Genomic DNA, 18,405 nt, shown 5'->3' with positions numbered 1-18,405 from the left:
GAGCAAGAGGTGTAGAATGTGTTGTAAAGTGGGTAAAGAAAAATGCACTGAGAAGGTCTGAGCATGTCTTGAGCATGCAGAATCCTGATTATGTGAAGACGATTTGAATCAAATAGAATGACAGTGAATGACAGGGAGTCCACCTTTTTGTGGACTGAGGAAAACTTGAAGAGGTGCATGGGAAGGGAGGGTGGATGTTCGAGAGATACTTCAATTTGATCTCTAACTGTCCTTCGTGCGGAAAAGTTATATAGTGAGGTATTGTTATCATGGACAGGAAAATTACAACTTAAGAAATGTATGCTTACTTCTGATATATATAATAATGAGGTGGATATGTTGTATCGGACTGTGTTTTCAGTCTCACAAAGCTGTCCAGGTCCTTAAAGTCTTCCTTGTGGCGTGTTGGGTCCACTGCATCCATGTCTGGGGCAAAGAGCAGCGACATCTCGTTCAAGTGCAGCTGCAGCACACACCGGAACTGACAGTCAGTTTCCAGGACATCATCAGGATCCCCTAAGGAGTTATGAAGTAAGTGATTTTGTATGACTGAGGCAGATTAATTATTTCTACTTGTTTTACTTGATTTCATTTTATTAATTAACTTCAGCAGTGGATTTTTGGACTTTATTGCAGCTTTTTCATGTCAGATTACCTTTTTTTACTTGTTATAGTTTTGTACTTTTATCATTTGAAGTTCCTTTATCCCATACTCCATGCTAGGTAATTCTAATACTTTTTATGATTACACTTTCCTTCAGCTCTGTCTTAATGCCAAGTACTATTGGTCAAAGTTTTATGTGACTTCATAAATGATACAGAGCTGTCCATACCTCCTGTCATGTCATGTACTGCTCAAACTTTGGACCATAAATCTTCAGGAGGCTGCTGGGTCCTTCCTTGTCCTTGTGTTTCTCCTTCTCTGGAACCTCACTTGTCAAGTATATTGTTCCTTTGAAACTGGCCGTGGGAACAAGAAAAGCATCAGTGTAATGGAGAACTGTAAATCTGCTTAACTTGTATTTACTTAGATTATATTCCCACCTTACTTGTTTTTGGTACAATAATAACAGTGTAGCATTGATAGCAATGCTTACCATACTTAAATGAACCGTATTTACTCACTATTTGGCTAATATCCTCCACTCAGCATACATGTGCTTTGGGTTTGTATACGGGGCCTGCATTATTTGTTTCAGCATTCTCCTTGAGCACACAAAGTCAGCCGCCAGTCTGTAGACGCATCATGAGTTGCATGCGAGTGACAAAATTACACATTGAACTATCACTATTTTTTTTCATTGTTTACCAATTTTCATGCAGATATGTGTCCTCTTACGGTCATAAACAGATTTTTCCAGTTGAAGTTTGCAGTAAAATTCTACTGCTGAGAAGGGTGACCACTAACCTGTCTGATGAATCTTTGGCTTTAACTTTTTCCTGGTTTTTAAGAATCCACTGAAGGAGATGTCTGAAGCCATCAGATGACGTTCCTGTGAAGGTATTGACTCTGTGCCATCCCCGATTGAGGTCCATATCCACCTGTAAAAGTGGAAGCCATATGGCACTGGTGCTTGTTTTACTAATAACCTTTTCCATTTAGCGTAACCCGTTTCTGGGTCATGATCTGTAGAGTCCCTTGATAGATAGAGTCCCGGCAGCCTAAGATTTGGACGCCATTATTGGCCCTGTCTTCGCCGCGAGACCGTGTGCTAGTGTTTGAAAAGCACGGCGAAAACACAGGGCCAATAATGGCGTCCAAATCTAAGGTTGTCGGGACTCTATGAGGGACTCTACAGATCACGACCCAGAAACGGGTTACGCTAAATGGAAGATGCTATAACATGAATGTGTGGTGGAATGATGAGTTTTCGATTTTTTTTTTTTACGAACAATGAGTTTAATGGCAAACAATGACTGCCTTAACTGTAATGCAGTTCATTATAATTACTATTATTAGTCATTATTATAACCATACATGACAAAAACGTGCAAAACTATGACGCATGTATCGCACTGTTAACTTGAGGGCACGCACTATATCTGCACGTGACCATGGTGCTCATCTCATGTCACTGGGCCTGAGCCTGTAGTGGGCAAGAACCCATTTCTCCGGGTGACCACACTATTCTCACCATAGTCAGGCTCAGCTATGACGTCCTTTTGAGTGGGGCTTACACGGGGAGCTGCCTCGCCACAGCGCTGCCCAACCTGCCCTTAATTATCGGATTACTCTAAAAAATATTTGTTCACATTGTAAATAATTTATCGATTCTCTCGACTGTAAAGCCCACGAGAGAAAAAACGTATATAGCTCTCATTGAGGATGGACGTTAGAGGGGAAGTGATATGATGTCCTTGATCACTGTCCACTGACAAAGTAAGAGAGCAACGTTGTCACGTGTTCTGGAATTTATATAATTCATTGCCATTATCCTAAAATGCTACACATTCATAGCACTGTATAGCCGTACTTAATATATACTGGATATTTAATGCACAACTTTAAATAGCTGACGTATGAGAGGGATGTGTTGTGGGTGATGCTGTGTGGCGTCCCTGTGGCTCCTCTGTCCCTACAACTCTCATGTGCGTGCGCGGCCAACCCACCAGTCAAGACTCCGCCCACATAAGCACGTAGAATAACTAATAACACACACGCCACAGGTTCCCATGGCAGATTTTTCTGTCAAACAGAAACGATTTCACCATTTCCTAGTGTGTACGAAATTATTTGGTGAGTGATTCTCACAAATCAAACATACCTAATGGAGAGAAGAGCAGTGTTCAAGACGACATGTGTGTGTGTGTGTGTGTGTGTGTGTGTGTGTGTGCGCGCTCTTCTCTCCATTAGGTATGTTTGATTTCTATGAATCACTCACCAAATAATTTCATACACACTAGGAAACATAAAACCAACTCCCTGCCTTTCCTCTGCTGGACTTTAATCACCAGACTGAAATAGCCGCAAAGTACCAATGCAAGGGTCTAGACTGCATGCGTTCGGGAAGGTTATCTGTATTTCGTGTCTAATTACAATTATTCTTTTAGTGACATTTTTTTTTTTTTTTACAGCAAAGGAGTCAGTTCAAGTGCATAATAAAAAAGGAAAAAAGGAAAAAAAAAGCCCGCTATCACTGCTCCTAAAAAGAGTTAGAGGAGTGGCCGAAAGAAAGGTCAATTTCGGGAGGAGAGGTGTCCTGATACCCTTCTCTTGAAAGAGTTCAGGTCGTAGGCAGGAGGAAATGCAGATGAAGGAAGATTGTTCCAGAGTTTACCAGCGTGAGGGATGAAAGAGTGAAAATGCTGGCTAACTCGTGCGTAAGGGATTTGGACAGTTAAGGGATGAGCTTGAGTAGAAAGTCGTGTGTGGCGAGGCCGCGGGAGGGGGGAAGGCATGCAGTTAGCAAGTTCAGAGAAGCAGTCAGCGTGAAAATATCGATAGAAGATAGAAAGAGAGGCAACATGGCTGCGGAATTTAAGAGGTAGAAGACTATCAGTAAGAGGAGGAGAGCTGATGAGACGAAGAGCCTTACTCCACTCTGGCCAAGAGAGCTGTGTGAGTGAAGCCCCCCCCACACGTGAGATGAATACTCCATACGAGGGCGGACAAGGCCCCTATTTAATAGTATATGGATAGCAAGTGCGCGGGGGAGAAGAAATGGCGGAGATGATACAGAACCCCCAACCTCGAAGAAGCTGATTTAGTGAGAGAGGATATGTGAAGTTTCGAGTTAAGATATTGAGTTAAGGATAGACCGAAGATGTTTAGTGTTGAAGAAGGTGACGGGTGAGTGTCGTCGAAGAATAGGGGATAGGTGTTTGGAAGATTGTGTCGAGTTGATAGGTGGAGAAACTGGTTTTTTGAGACACTGAAGGACACAAAGTTCCTTTTATCCCAATCGGAAATGATAGCAAGGCCTGAGGTTAAGCGTTCTGCAGCCTCCAGTCTGGACTCCGGAGTCATGTAATTCCTATTGAGAAGGTCTTCTATTGAAAGAAGTTGAATAATGCAGAGTGGAGTCGTCAGCGTATGAGTGGATAGAACAGTTTGTTATGGAAAGAAGGTCAATGAAGAATAACAGGAAGAGAGTGGGTGATAGGACAGAGCCCTGTGGAACACCACTGTTGATAGGTTGATAGGATAGAAAACATCATTCTGAAGAATCTTAATAACAGGCATAAAGGAGTCAGATGGGGGATGAGTAGGAGGAATATGCCCAGAATCGTCCAGAGCGGAGTTGTTACAGAAAGTTTGAGCGAAGAGTTCATCCTTAGAGATAGATGAGACGGCAGTGGTGCCGTCAGGGTTAAGGAGAGGAGGGAAAGAAGAAGTGAAGTTGGAGGAGATATTTTTGGCTAGGTGCCAGAAGTCCTATGTAAACTGTAAATTTGCTTTGCGTATTCTTTATGTTACGGTTATCAGAAACTCTGTGGCGCTCCCTGCCCTTGAAATATGCACGCCAAACTTGCGGCCTTCCTAATACCACTTCGTCTGATTTGCCGGACACTTGACTACTCAAAAAAAACGCCCGGAACACCCCTTTACCACTCTTGTGTCTTGCCTTCATAAATTCGTCGTCCGGAATGTACTTTTGACTCAATACGGGCATCATGGAGTTGTCGTAGAGAATGTTCTTCTCGCTGTCCACAGAGAACGACCCCAGCACCGTGGGCGGGGGCAGTGGTGGGGCCTCCCCCTCGTACCTCTTGGAGTCCAGCACGATGAAGCAGTCTGGAATGAGTGCTTGATTGAACACTAATGCCGCTCTAGCGTCTCCTCCTCAACAGTTCGGAAAGGATAGTTAAATGGTCCCTGTTCCAGCTAGTGCCATCTCCGTAACCAGCAGTCGGTAGTAGTAATTAGTCAAAGCTGTTGCACTGTGTTTAGAGTAATAGTGATAGATGAAAAAAATTACTTAACAGTAAAATAACACCAAGTAATGGATATGACATATTTCTTTTTCTATTAAATTACTGGGGTGCTTTCTTGTCATATTTCTTTTTCGGTTAGATCAGTGGGGTGTTTTCAGGTTCACTTCTTCCTATAATAATAATTAATGACTGACTTTTACATTCAATAAATATTAGTTTGATGCAAATATTGATTCTCCCTCTCTCTCTCTCTCTCTCTCTCTCTCTCTCTCTCTCTCTCTCTCTCTCTCTATGTGTATGTAATGCTCCTTCCCCCAAGTGAAGGAAAGTAGAAAAGGTAGGACAGGCTCCAGTTTTCCTCTCTCGGTAGATTCAATTCCTTTCTTTATTACACTCAAATACATTACTTTGTAAATAGCATTACTTCGCTAACTAGTACCAACACCTGGAAGAAAGCCTTGCCCAAGAAAATAACATGAAAACTCATCAAACATTAATCTATGCATCCTCACTAAATGTTATTACCGTCGCTGACGTCACGCTCTGCGGTGCTTCCTCGTCCTCGTCCTCGCCCAAACAGGTCTTCGTCGCTCTGAAAAAACAGTAGAGCCATCAACCCCATTTGTAACTCGCATTTTTTTTTTTTTTACGTCGCAGAGCGAAATAAAGCACTTTGGAAAGTTACAAGACCTCGAGAGTAATAATTTTAAGCGTATTTACCATCTGCCTACACAAAAGTCTTCGTCCCGAGGCTCCTCCCCCCCGCGTGACATCATGATTGACGTCATGAATCACGCCAATAACAGCGCTTCTACAGCCCCCAATGTGTGTGTGTGTGTTTGTGTGTGTGTGTGTGACCAAGCTTACACACACGACCTTCAATGGAGTGTGTGTGTGTGTGTGTGTGTAAATATATGAAGTTCCCTTTTTATTGATCTATCGGACGCTTTGAATTTAGATGAGCTGTGTCACACACACCTTTATAAGAATAACTTCATGCATACACGTAAAAGCTATGACTGTGTGTGTGTGTGTGTGTGTGTGTGTGTGTGTGTGTGTGTATTTATCTAGTTGTATTTACCTACTTATAGCTTTACAGGGCCTGGGCTTACGCTCGTGTAGTCCCGTCTCCATATCTGTATTTGTCCAACTTTTCCTTAAAGTTCTGCACACTCTTCGCCGATACTACATCCTCACTTAGTCTGTTCCAAACCTCTATATTTCTTTGCGGGAAGCTATATTTCTTTATGTCTCTCAAGCATCTTCCTTTTTACTGTGTCCTCTTGTGCTCCTGGTGTTTATTCCTTCTTTTAGTAATTCCTCATTATCTACATCTTCCATTTTGCTCAATAATTTATAAATCAGTATTAGATCTTCCCTTTCTCTTCTTTCTTCCAGTGTTGGTAGGTCCATCTCCTTTAATCTTTCTTCATGATGATGATGATGATCAAACCTGTTGGCTGGTGGTGAGTCAGACCATGATAAGACACGGGTAGCGAGCTGTCACTCGCATGAAATAGTTGCATCGCGCTGTCTCAAGTGTGGAAGTACTTTGAGGTTATCTCCAATGATTGTGTAAGATGTGCAAGAGTAACTTCTCACGAAAAGGCCGCGGAACAAGCGACATGCGCAGTTCTTTACAAAGCAAGCACCCAGAGGAACATAGAGAGCCTCAAGAAAATATTAATGATAAATCCATTTCAGACACACTTCTGGTCGGGTGTTATTACATTGTTTATCATCACAGCAGTGAATATCAGTCACTCAGTCCAATATACATTACATGGAAAACGTTAAAAATCGCAATAGACCTTCACAGTGTTTTCCTCACCACCTGACAGGGATGAAGTATTCGTATTCGAATACATTCGAATACCGTATTTAGGTGTATTCATTCTCGAATAATTATTGATAGAAATCAAAGTAGTCTCATTCGTATTCGAGTACAATGGAAAAGCATTCTTATTCTGCGAATAATCTGACGAATACTTAAAAACTTATTATCAGAAATAACAGCCGTTGTTTCTTAATTAACTCTAGCCTCCAGAGCGGACGTGTAATCATCGTGCATAGCACAGGTTCATGAGCTCATTTTACTGTTGCATAACTGTAGAACACAGTGCTATACCCAGTTACGTCAAGAAGGTATTTTTCAATAAAAAGTATTCATGAATCTCGTCTATTCTTATGCTTCTGCAGGAATCTACGTAACTGCTTGCACAATGAAGCGATCTCAAACACCACCACCTGCTCAATTACCGCTGATGAGGACAGAAAATCTTCACACCTTACCCTTTGACGCCTGTGTTCTTGGTGCTGCCGTGAGGGCAAAAAGTCTTCATACTTGTCCCTCTGGCGCCAGTGTTCTTGGTGCTGCCGTGACTGTGACATGTTCTCGACTCTTGAGACTTGCTGCTGAATAAGTTTGCTGGGTAATGACACACTGCACACTTATTGATATGGATATCTAAAACCCACGAGAAGTACAATCATGCAGCCAACTGAAATATCTGACCATGCTCTAATACTTATACTGTGACACACACACACACACACACACACACACACACGAGGTTACCAGCTTACAAAGTTTTACGCTTACAAACTTCTTCTATATGATTTAGCGGATCTGATAATGACCTATGCCTTTACAGCTGCTTTGCTAATCATTGCAGTCCTGATTGTTGAGTTAGCGACACTTGTGTTCACGTTTACGGTTGTGCTTCGAGAACCAAATAATCAGTAACTGGCCACTATGCCCGTGACGCGGTGTTGAGATATCCGAGGCGGCCGGCTGAGTGTGGCCGAGACGCTGAGACAGGGTTGCCAGGTCTGTCCTTTTAAGGACAGTCTGTCCTATTTGAGATCCAACTGTCCGCAAGTTTTCATGAAAAAAGGACAACCTTAAAACTGTCCTTTTCTGTCCTATTTCTAAAATCCATGCTGGGTTCATAAACATAAATTTCAATAAGGATTATTCAGCAATAAATCACATAATAATGTTGCAGGTACGTGTACTGACGGGTGTAGCACCGGTCAGTACACGTCCAGGACGCGTCACTTTCATGTTAATGTTAAAACTAAAGCAAGAAACAAACTCAGTACAGGATCTCATGAGGCCGTCCTAGGAGTCAGAACACACCTACATAGAGGAAACTGCTACCAAAGTTTTACAGTAAGCAACAAAATGCTGCCCTATTCAACAGCAACATGTACAGAAAGGAAAGTATTGGAGAATGCAGTGCATCAGGATCTGCTTCTGCTACCACGTCAGCAGTACCTGATGGCGACGAGGATAATGAAGTGGACTCCTATGAAGAAATTCTGTCAATTCAGTATTAAAACAAGTATGTAAAGTATAATTATGTTCATAGCTTTGTTTCCCAAAAATTATACTCCTGCTGCATAACTTGTGTTGTTAATCATTAACATAGCCTATTATTTTTAATAAAATCTGCTGACTGAAGAGTGAGGGGGTGACTGTTAAAGAAATTTAAAGAAAAAACATATATGTACCATATTAGTAAACGATCAATAGGCAAAAGGAAATTAATATATATGTTTGTCCTTTTTTGTCCTTTTTTCGGGATGAGTCTGTCCATTTTTTAGCTCACACGTCTGGCAACCCTGCGCTGAGAGGCCGCGTGAGGGACATGTATCGCACTCGGCAGCAACGCGTTGGGGGTAGAGAGAGACGTGTCACGGGGAACACATGCACACTGCACAGTACTTCAGGGTGTCCACTGAGCACTGACCAGTCTGTGCAGCGTACACAACGGAAATATCTAATGATTTAATCAATGACTCACATGCAAGGTGAAGACTTGGTGATATCACGACAGCGAGCGGTGTTTTCCTGTTAACATTATTATTATTATTATTATTATTATTATTATTATTATTATTATTATCACTAATGTGATCATCGTAAGGGTGATGGTGTCTGTCATCACAGCCTAAGTCCCACCTCATGTTGAATACAAATTTACCACAATTAGTGTCAAAATTCGAGTTTGTACAAATAAAAGTTATTGACTTGTGAAGTGAATATGACAGCTCCTGAGAAACTGCATTCGTTGTTCCTATCACTTTGAGGAGATAAGCACATGAGATACGGCGCGTCAGCCATATGGATCTGGATAACATAAAAGGTTGATATGATATTTTTTTAATCATCAGATAAACAAGGGGTGGTGGCCGAGATAGCGGTGAACGCACGTGTTGTGATAATGATGACGAATGTGGTGGTGATATCTGTGGTGGCGTGAGGGTGGAGCGTTAGGAAATCCATCGTTATTGTCTTTCTTTATTTGTACTTATTTTAGCTGCTTCCTTCGTTTTGCATTAATGATTTGTAGGTATCTGTATTTTTATCGGCGTCTGCGATCAACAGATTGTCCATCTTCTTGTTGTTCTCTTCAAGTTGTTTTCCTGGCTTACTCATGCATTGTAGACATGACATTGTATAATAACATTTGTTAGCCCTAATAAACCCTACAATATGGCATTATAAACAAAGTCCGCTTTAAAAAAAAATTACGTCTTTGCCTGTGGTGCCGGTAGGCCTTCATAGTAGGGCCTGATGGTCGGCCCCAGCCCGTTGTGGCGCAGGCAAATGTTTATAGTGGCGCCATCTTTACTTTTCAGCATTTTCCATTTTAGACCCCTAGTTGCATAATATAAATTGTTGGGGGGTGTTGGAGGGTCATAGACGCCGATCTAGCACAGTTTTTGTGCTATTAACACTTTTTTTTTTGAGAGAGAGAGAGAGAGAGAGAGAGAGAGAGAGAGAATTAACTGTAGCAACAAAAAACTTATATATATATATATATATATATATATATATATATATATATATATATATATATATATATATATATATATAGAGAGAGAGAGAGAGAGAGAGAGAGAGAGAGAGAGAGAGAGAGAGAGAGAGAGAGAGAGAGAGAGAGAGAGAGAGCAGAAAAAAAAACACATTAAAGAGAAAGGGGCGGATACAGGTTAGCTACAGTTTTCATCACTCACCTGCATGTTCAGCACCTGCCTGGCCAAGACTAGGGATTATCACGTCGTTACCTTGATACCTGCACAACGCCTCCAAAGCTGCCGTGATGGAGGGACGTGTGACGGGAGGAGAGAGGGACCGATGGAGACGGGAGGAAAGAGGGACCAAGGGAGACGGGAGGAAAGAGGGACCAAAGGAGACGGGAGGAAAGAGGTAAAGCCCGAGTCACACATTCACGACAATGACTCCCGGCGCTCTCCCGATTCAGACCACGCCCACCACCGTCGGGCCGCATGCCGACAGTTTTGGAGATTTTCAAAACAATCGGAGCCCTCCCCGATATCTGTCACCCGTCGCGAATAAGCTACGGCCGTAGGATGTCCATCTCAACGACGTCGTAACAACGTCGTTTCGACATCGGCTATGGTCGACACTCAAGGGGATGGACTTACGATGGTCGTTACGTACGTCTGGCAGCGCGACATTCCAAAACTGGCAGCGCGTGGTCTGATGTCGGGAGGGCGCCGGGAGTCATTGTTATGAATGTATGACTGGGGCTTAAGGAGTGATGAGCAAAGCAAGGATATGCGAAGAGGAGGGACAGATGGAGAGAGAGGCAGAGTGAAAGGACACATTAATAAAGGGAATGGAAGAAAGAGAAGAGAGAGAGAGAGAGAGAGAGAGAGAGAGAGAGAGAGAGAGAGAGAGTGTTGTCATTTATTGCAGCTTGTGTGTTTGCGTCAGTATTGGTGTCTCTTAATTGGTCATGGCATTCTCTCTCTCTCTCTCCCAAATTTATTATGCTAGAGTTAGTATATAGCAGGGGAGAGATAGAGTAGATATAAAAAGAGAGAGAGAGAGAGAGAGAGAGAGAGAGAGAGAGAGAGAGAGAGAGAGAGAGAGAGAGAGAGAGAAAGGACAATGTAAATAAAAAATAAAAAGTACGGAGATTTTTGCGTTCTTTCGCCTCAAAAACATCATTTCAGCATCACCACAGGATCAGTACCACTACCACCATCATCAGTCACCACCACCATCACCACTAGCATCATCACCACTTACTCCATCCCCACCACCACCACCTCCGCCACCCCCTCCACCGCGTCCATTTTTCAGGCTTCTGTCTTGAGTCACGGTTATTTCACGGAGGTCCTTGGGAAGCTGTAGTTGGCGGTGTTACATTTCTCAACGGTTTTCTCAGCCCTCCTTTTAGTTATTTTCTCCTCGATCTTCTCTTTTCCATTTTCCGGGCTTTGTATTTCTTCTTGCTTGCTTGTATAATGGTCTCGTGTCTTGTTATTTTTCTATTTTTCTTGTTTTCTCACTTTTTTTTTTAGCCCCATCTCATTCTCCTCGTTTACTTAATTTCCTCTTTTCCACGCGTCCTCATCATTCGTCCGTCCTCTTAGATATCTTTTCGTATTCAGGTTACCCTTTCATCAACAGGAGTCCATTTTACCGTACCTTTCCTCATTATTCCGTTTTTTCAGTTCTTCTTCACCTCTCTCTTCGTCCTCCTCCCATCCTTTTCCTGTCTCGGGGAAGGGATCAGCTCTTGAGGAACACGAGAAGCAGGTATCACCGTTCACCCTCTCGTAAACACTCCGCCCCATTCCTTTATCACCACCGTAAGCATTATCCGGGTATTCATCACCGTCATCACAGCCTCAGGTGCCTAGCTGAGCCATGTCCTCGTCTCCGTCTACACACCTTATTTGCCACGCATCTGCTTGACAGGAACCAAGGATTATAGTTACCCTCTAGACTAGGCTCCTTGACAAAAGCCGTCTCCGTTTTCTTACATTGGTAATTATTCTCCTCTGTGTTAAGCTAAGCGAAATAGGCAACATAATTATATCATTTAATGTGTTTGAGTGAGTCCGGTACGATCAGTTTTCCTTCCAGCCTCGTCGAGTCCGCGCCGTGCTCATGGGTTGCTGCCTGAAGCCTTGAGCCCAGTTCACATTATTATCATCACTATTATTAGCACTACCCTTCTCATTGTCATTATTATTGCTATTACTATCACAAGACGTTTGTGTATAGTAGTGAGTAGTTAGATAATATCAGGAAAAAAAAAAAAAACACTCAAGGGATGCTGTACGATCACTTCTTGTGACATTCACGGCATCGATATTCTCAGACGCTTCCACTTCTCACATCAACTATTTCCAAAGGTCAAAAAGAGATTAATCGGGTTTCCATGAGTGCTTGTTCACAATCATAACATAGAAGAAAAGTCAGGGCCATTAAACTACCCCTGGGGATGTCCATATCTCCGACGAAAAGCGTGTCAAATATGTGTACTTGGGCGCCTAAAGGTTTGTGAGACGGCGCCCACCTGTCTTCCCCGGGGGCGGCTACCTGCAGAGTGAGGAGTGACCACGCTTATGAGGCGCTGGTGAGGAGGAGGCAAGCGAGTGTCTTATTTGTCTGTGTGCCCCGCGTCAAGAAAGGAAGAAGAAAATGATGAGATGAGAGCGAGCATACAAAGAGGGAAAGGAAGGAAGAAAACACGTCAGAACTTCACACAGATTGCAGAGATAAAAGTAAGTTTCGAGGAAGTTTTCATCAGTTTGCGTTAAGTTGTCTCATGTTTGAAAGGAGGAGAGGAGTAAAGAGGATTTTTTGCGGTGTGATGATATAGTTTTCATTCCTTCCTTCGTCTGATTTAAGAGGGAAAGCAGCTTCCTTCTTCCGTGAACTGCTCTTGATCAACGAAACTTTTTATTTTATTATTTTATTTTTGGTGTAATTGTCTGCTTAAGTTTCCTGCTGTTGCCCGATAATAAGAGAGAGAGAGAGAGAGAGAGAGAGAGAGAGAGAGAGAGAGAATTATGAGGTGTGGGAGGGTGGAGGTTGAGAGAGAAAGAGGGGTGAGGGAGGGAGGGACAAGCGGCGGACCAGTGTTGCCAATACGCTGACCATTTGTTATATACTTATTTATTTTTTATTAGTTCCGTGTCGTGTTCTTTTGGGAGTAATTGTTGTTGCTGTTTTCTTTATTGTGACGCAGCGTTGTTGTTTTGTTGGTAACTGTTGCTGCTGTTTGCTTCTTTTTTTTTTTGGTGCGGATTGAATTTAGTTTATTTTTTGTATTAATTTTAGTGTTTATTATATTTTTCTTTCCTTCCATATTATTTCCTTTGTCGAGAGAGCAATGAGTTTTCTGCCAAATTCTCTCTCTCTCTCTCTCTCTCTCTCTCTCTCTCTCTCTCTCTCTCTCTCTCTCTCTCTCTCTCAGAACCAGTACCGGATAATAACCCAGCATGGCTCTCTCCCTCGCTTGATATAGTGCTACGTTATATTACCTCTCTCTCTCTCTCTCTCTCTCTCTCTCTCTCTCTCTCTCTCTCTCTGCACTTTGTATGTAAGCAGTAGGTCGTTTTCTTTTTCCCCCTGCTCGTATTTATGTGTGTGTGTGTGTGTGTGTGTGTTTCCCAATTTTTCCAGTCTGTCTCCTCTCTGATATTTACATTTAAAGGGACAATAAGTTAACCGTACGTTCATTCTCTCTCTCTCTCTCTCTCTCTCTCTCTCTCTCTCTCTCTCTCTCTCTCTCTCTCTTATGCCGCTCCTTTTTTGCATTCAAGAAAGGGAGAGAAAGAGGAGTCTGGCCATTTATTTCTCCTCCACTTTTTCCCCTCTTACTCCTCCCCCTTTGCATCATTTTTATCCTCTCCCACTCTTCCCCTCTCTATCTTGTCCCGCGGGAGGAGGAGGGAGAGGAAGAGAGAGGGAGGGAGAGTGGAAGGTAGAGAGGGAAATATATTGTGGGCGTGAATCTGTGGGTGGCGTTGGGGAGTGGATGGATGTGGGTGGTTTCAGAGAGAGAGAGAGAGAGAGAGACGGAACAAACACCAAACAAAACCTTTCTATTTCATCTTCAGAATGTTTTGTCAGTGGCGACGGGGCGAGCTCGACCCACTATTTGTTTACAACTTGTGGAGAGAGAGAGAGAGAGAGAGAGAGAGAGAGAGAGAGAGAGAGAGAGAGAGAGAGAGAGAGAGAGAGAGGCAAAAGGAAGAAAGAAAAGGAAGGCGTGACAAAGAAACGAGAGAAAGATTAGAGCCAAAGAAATGAGCTCACGAGAGAGAGAGAGAGAGAGAGAGAGAGAGAGAGAGAGAGAGAGAGAGAGAGAGGGGCAAAAGAAAGAAAGAAAAGGAAGGCGTGACAAAGAAACGAGAGAAAGATTAGAGCCAAAGAAATGAGCTCATGAGAGAGAGAGAGAGAGAGAGAGAGAGAGAGAGAGAGAGAGAGAGAGAGAGAGAGAGAGAGAATGCCCTACCTCCTCAGAAAACCACAAAAAGTAGAAGCGAAGAGGGAAGTGAACAAATAACGGAAGGGACGAAGAAGGGGAAAGAGGGAGAGGAAAACGAGGAATAGGAGGAGAAGGGGGAAAAAGATGAAGGTTACACCCTCTCTAAACCTACGTAGGCGGTGAAGGTTGACGAAAGTGCCCGAAGGAAGTAATGGAGGTGGCGAATGGAGGGAAGGATGGAGGGAGGAAAGGTGAAGGAGGGAGGGAGGGAAGGTGAAGGAAGGAGGGAAGGAAACATGGCTTCCTGGAGTATAATTCAATATATAAGCCTTCCTCCTCTCCCTCTACCTTCTCCTCCTTATGATGATGGAGAGAGGAGAGAAGAAGGGTGGTGAGATGGGAGTAAGGAAAGAGAGAAAGGAAGTGAGGAAAGGAGATAAGGAAAGTAGAAGAGGTGAAGGGGGTAGAAGAAGGAAGAAAAATGGGAGCAGGAAGAAAATATTGAGAAGAGGGAAGGAGGGAGGGAGAAAAGAGGGAGTGAGGAAAAGAGATGAAATAAGAAAGGTAAGACAGGTGAAGGGGGTATAAGAAAGGAGAAAAATGGGAGAGAAAGGAAAGAGAAAATAATGAGGACAAGAGGGAAAGGAGGGAGGGAGGGAGAGAAAACAAGGAGGGGAGAGTTTGAATATCTTAAAAGGGAATAAAATGACCCAAGGGCAAGGAGGAGGAGGAGGAGGAGGAGGAGAAAGAGGAGGAGGAGGAGGAAAACGAAAACGAGTGGGAGAAGGAAGCGACAGGAGATGATTGAAAAGAGGAAATGGAAAAACAATGGATTGGGTATTGGCGGAAACGGAGAAAAAAAGTGAAGTAGAAGAAATGCAGAAAAATAACATTGAAAAAAAGTAGAGACGACCGATGAAGGAAGACATGGATGAAGTAGGCGAATAAGAGAGACAGATAAGGCGAAGAAGGAGGAGGAGGAAGAGGAAATAAGAGAAGAGAAAGAAGAAAAAAATGAGGGCACCGACGAGAGAGAGAGAGAAAAAGAGAGTTAAGAAGGAAATAAAAGCGAAGGAAAGAGGGGATAAGGGAGAAGAATGAAAAGAAGGAGGAAGAAGAAAAAATAGGAATTGGGAAAGAAGGAAAATTGAGAGCATCGACGAGAGAAAGACAGAAAGAGAGAGAGTTAAAAAAAGAAATAAAGGGATGGAAAGGAGTGAGAGAGGGAGGGAAGAAGAGGAAGGATTAATCTCTTCTTTCATCACCAGGTGAGTCTCGTGCTAATTAAAAGTTTTGGGACTCAGGTGAGGTACGTAACCGGGGGCGCTGGGAACACAGATTTGAAGGTGTTTTTTGGGGGTGTACAAAACGGGGAATTGTGTGTGTGTGTGTGTGTGTGTGTGTGTGTGTGTGTGTGTGTGTGTGTGTGTGTGTGTGTGATCATACACACACACACACACACACTGATTGGACAACGCTCTCTCTTCAGGTGTGACAGGATACATACCTGTGCATACATACCTGGATGTGTTCCTTTGCTTTTATCTCTGCTCTTTCATCTTGGGTTGCTGGCTTCGTGTGTGTGTGTGTGTGTGTGTGTGTGTGTGTGTGTGTGTGTGTGTGTGTGTGTGTGTAAATAAGGTCTTTGCAGTTAATCTATTTTATTGTCACCTACTTAGTATAATATATAATTCCTCCTTCTCGTATTCTTTCTCTTCATATATATTCTTTTATTGTTATGTTTTGTTTGTCTTTACTTATTTTTGTTGGATATTTAGTTTTCTTTTTCGTAACTAAACGTGTGTGTGTGTGTGTGTGTGTGTGTGTGTGTGTGTGTGTGTGTGTGTGTGTGTGTGTGTGTGTGTACTTGTTTGTTTGTTTGTTGGTTTTATTGTCACTTATTGCAATTTGCGTGTTTGCGTCAGTATTGGTCTCTCTTAATTGGTCATAGCATTCTCTCTCTCTCTCTCTCTCTCTCTCTCTCTCTCTCTCTCTCTCTCTCTCTCTCTCTCTCTCTCTCTTCTACAAAGTTTATTATGCTAGAGTTAGTATGTAGAAGGGGAGAGGTAGAATAAAAATATGTAAGAGAGAGAGAGAGAGAGAGAGAGAGAGAGAAATTAGATCAAAGAAGGTGCATTTCATTTTAATTTCCTTTTCTGTTTTTAATTTTTCTCGTTATTTCTTTTATATACATTTTTTTTCCTATGATGTATTTAACGTGAAAGAGGAAGAGGAGGAGGAAGAGGAGGAGGAAAAAGAATAAAGCGGGGGAATAGGAAGGAATATATTATCAGCTGTTCCTCTTGTTTCCCTCTTTTCTCCCACCCTCACCCTGAACTATATAATTTTCCTCTTCTTAGTATTTATTTGTTGACCTTTTCTTTATTTTCTCTCCAACCTTTTCTCCTATTTCACCTTTTTCCTCTTTTCATAATCCCCTTTTCCTCTTCCCATTTTCTGCTATGTTCCCTTCCTCTACTATCTCTTTCCTTTAGCTTCCTCTTTTTAATTTCACCTAAGTCTTCTTTCTCATCCTTCTCTCCTTCTTCCTCTTTGTTTTCGAATTTTCCTCCTTATTCTTCTTATCCTTTCCAACCTTTCTCTATTGTCTTCTCTCTACTGTTTCGTCTTCTCTTTAATCTTTCTACCTCTTTCTTCTTTTCCTTATCCCACTTCGCCTCCTCTTTTCTCTCCACTTCTCATTCTTTTTTTCCACTTTTTGAGAACTCGCAATCATCACCCCTTTTGTCTTTGTTCACTCTATATTTTCCTCTCTCCTCTCTCCGCCTCCGCCTCCTCCTCCTCCTCCTCCTCCTCCTAATCCCCTTCCATCTCCGTTGTTCCTCACTTAATTCTCGCAAAAAAGAGGACTAACTTTCATCGTCTTGGAGAAATAATAACCGTTCACGTACCGTTATGGAAATCGAGGCCGCCTGCACGATATCACCATAGTCTCTCTCTCTCTCTCTCTCTCTCTCTCTCTCTCTCTCTCTCTATTCCTCAACCTTCCTCCTCCTCCTCCTCTTCTTCGAAACCTCTCATCATTTCGCTGTCCTTTCCACTTGCTTTCTCCTTTCCTCTTCTCCTTCCCTCCTCTCTTCCTCTGTTTTCTTTCTCCTCTTCATCGCCACTTCTTCTCTTGTTTTCCTTCCTATACATTTCCTCTCCTCCTCTCCCCCTTTTCTCCTCTCCTCTCTTCTGCCTTCTTCCTCCACCTCTTCTTCTTCGCTTGATCTTCATTCCCTCTTCCCTTTTCTCTTCCTCCGTCTTTTTTTCTTCCATTTCCTCTTCTTCCTTCATCATCTTTTAATCTTCAGTTCCACGTATCAATTCTTCTTAGAATCTCCATATTCTTCTTCCTCCTCCTCCTCCTCCTCCGCCTCTTTCTCCTCCTGTAGTTTCCCTCACTCTCCTTGTACCTTGATGTGTGAGAGAGAGAGAGAGAGAGAGAGAGAGAGAGAGAGAGAGAGAGAGAGAGAGGGGGGGGGGGGATTTTAGGCTTACTTTCAGTTTCATTAATTTGTACATTTTAAAGTCACTGAGGACAGTTAGGGAGTTAAAGGAGGAGGAGGAGGAGGAAGAAGATGAGCAAGTAAAGATGGAAGGAAGAGAAAAGTAGTTAAATAAGGAGAGTAAAGGAAAATTAGAGAAAAAAAAAATGAGAGGGAATGGAATGAAGAAAAGGAATATAAGGTAGATGAGGAAGAAGGGAAAGAAGAGGAAGAGAAGGAAGAGGAGGGAAGGAGAATAAAGGAGAATGTGGGAAAAATAGTACAGGGTAGAAAATGAGATAAGGAAAGGAGTATAAGGAAGATGAGGAAGAAGGGAAAGTGGAGGAAAAGGAGGAGGAGGAAGAGGGAGAGGTAATACAATGAAGAATAGAAGGAGAATTAAAGGAAAAGGAGTAAGGGAAGGGAATGGGATGAAGAGAAGAATAGGGAGTATAAGGAAGATGAGGAAGGGAAAGGAAAAAAAAGTGAAGGAAGAGGAGGAGAAAGAAGGGTAACAAGACGGAGAATAAAGGAGAAATAGAGAAAAAAAAGAGTATGGAGGAGAAGAGTGATTTTAAAGGAGATGAGGGAAGAGGTAAAGAAGAGGAGGAAGAGGAAAGGGAAGGGAAAGAAGAGGAGGAGGAGGAGGAGGAGGAGGCGCCGGGGTTTCTCTTCAAGTCCCCTCAACTTTGGGAAGAGGATTATGGGTGTCGTTGATTGCTATGAGGCTTTCTTAGAAGTTACGCTGTTGTCTCTCTCTCTCTCTCTCTCTC

General features: G+C 42.7%; 2 protein-coding genes across 5 annotated transcripts in view; one reads left to right on the top strand and one right to left on the bottom strand.

Annotated features, from left to right (window-relative positions):
• The window catches only part of LOC126995945 (uncharacterized), a 40,423-nt gene extending 30,277 nt beyond the window's left edge, over window positions 1–10,146 (bottom strand). For 3 of the 4 annotated variants that reach the window (XR_007750844.1, XM_050855865.1, XM_050855863.1), the window contains exons 1-4: window positions 1,409–1,447; window positions 1,126–1,233; window positions 834–960; window positions 309–516 (exon numbers count right to left, since the gene is read on the bottom strand). Coding sequence is in view for 2 of the 4 variants with exons in the window: in XM_050855865.1 (XP_050711822.1) it covers window positions 309–516; window positions 834–843 (218 nt within the window). In the remaining 2 variants the exon portion in view is untranslated. Of the gene's footprint in view, window positions 1–308; window positions 517–833; window positions 961–1,125; window positions 1,234–1,408; window positions 1,543–4,565; window positions 4,736–5,400; window positions 5,468–9,951 lie in introns of those variants that run through there. The other variant, XR_007750843.1, reaches the window with a different exon arrangement.
• A 2,086-nt stretch (window positions 10,147–12,232) lies between these two features.
• The window catches only part of LOC126995940 (hemicentin-2-like), a 462,936-nt gene continuing 456,763 nt past the window's right edge, over window positions 12,233–18,405 (top strand). The window contains exon 1 of the mRNA XM_050855852.1: window positions 12,233–12,429. The gene's annotated coding sequence lies outside the window, so the exon portion shown is untranslated. The remainder of the gene's footprint in view (window positions 12,430–18,405) is intronic.

Source organism: Eriocheir sinensis, chromosome 9, assembly GCF_024679095.1.
Source record: "Eriocheir sinensis breed Jianghai 21 chromosome 9, ASM2467909v1, whole genome shotgun sequence".
In the NCBI taxonomy this organism is placed as follows: domain Eukaryota; kingdom Metazoa; phylum Arthropoda; class Malacostraca; order Decapoda; family Varunidae; genus Eriocheir; species Eriocheir sinensis.
Note: the sequence above shows the minus strand (reverse complement) of the source record. Positions and strands in the feature narration are given on the sequence as shown.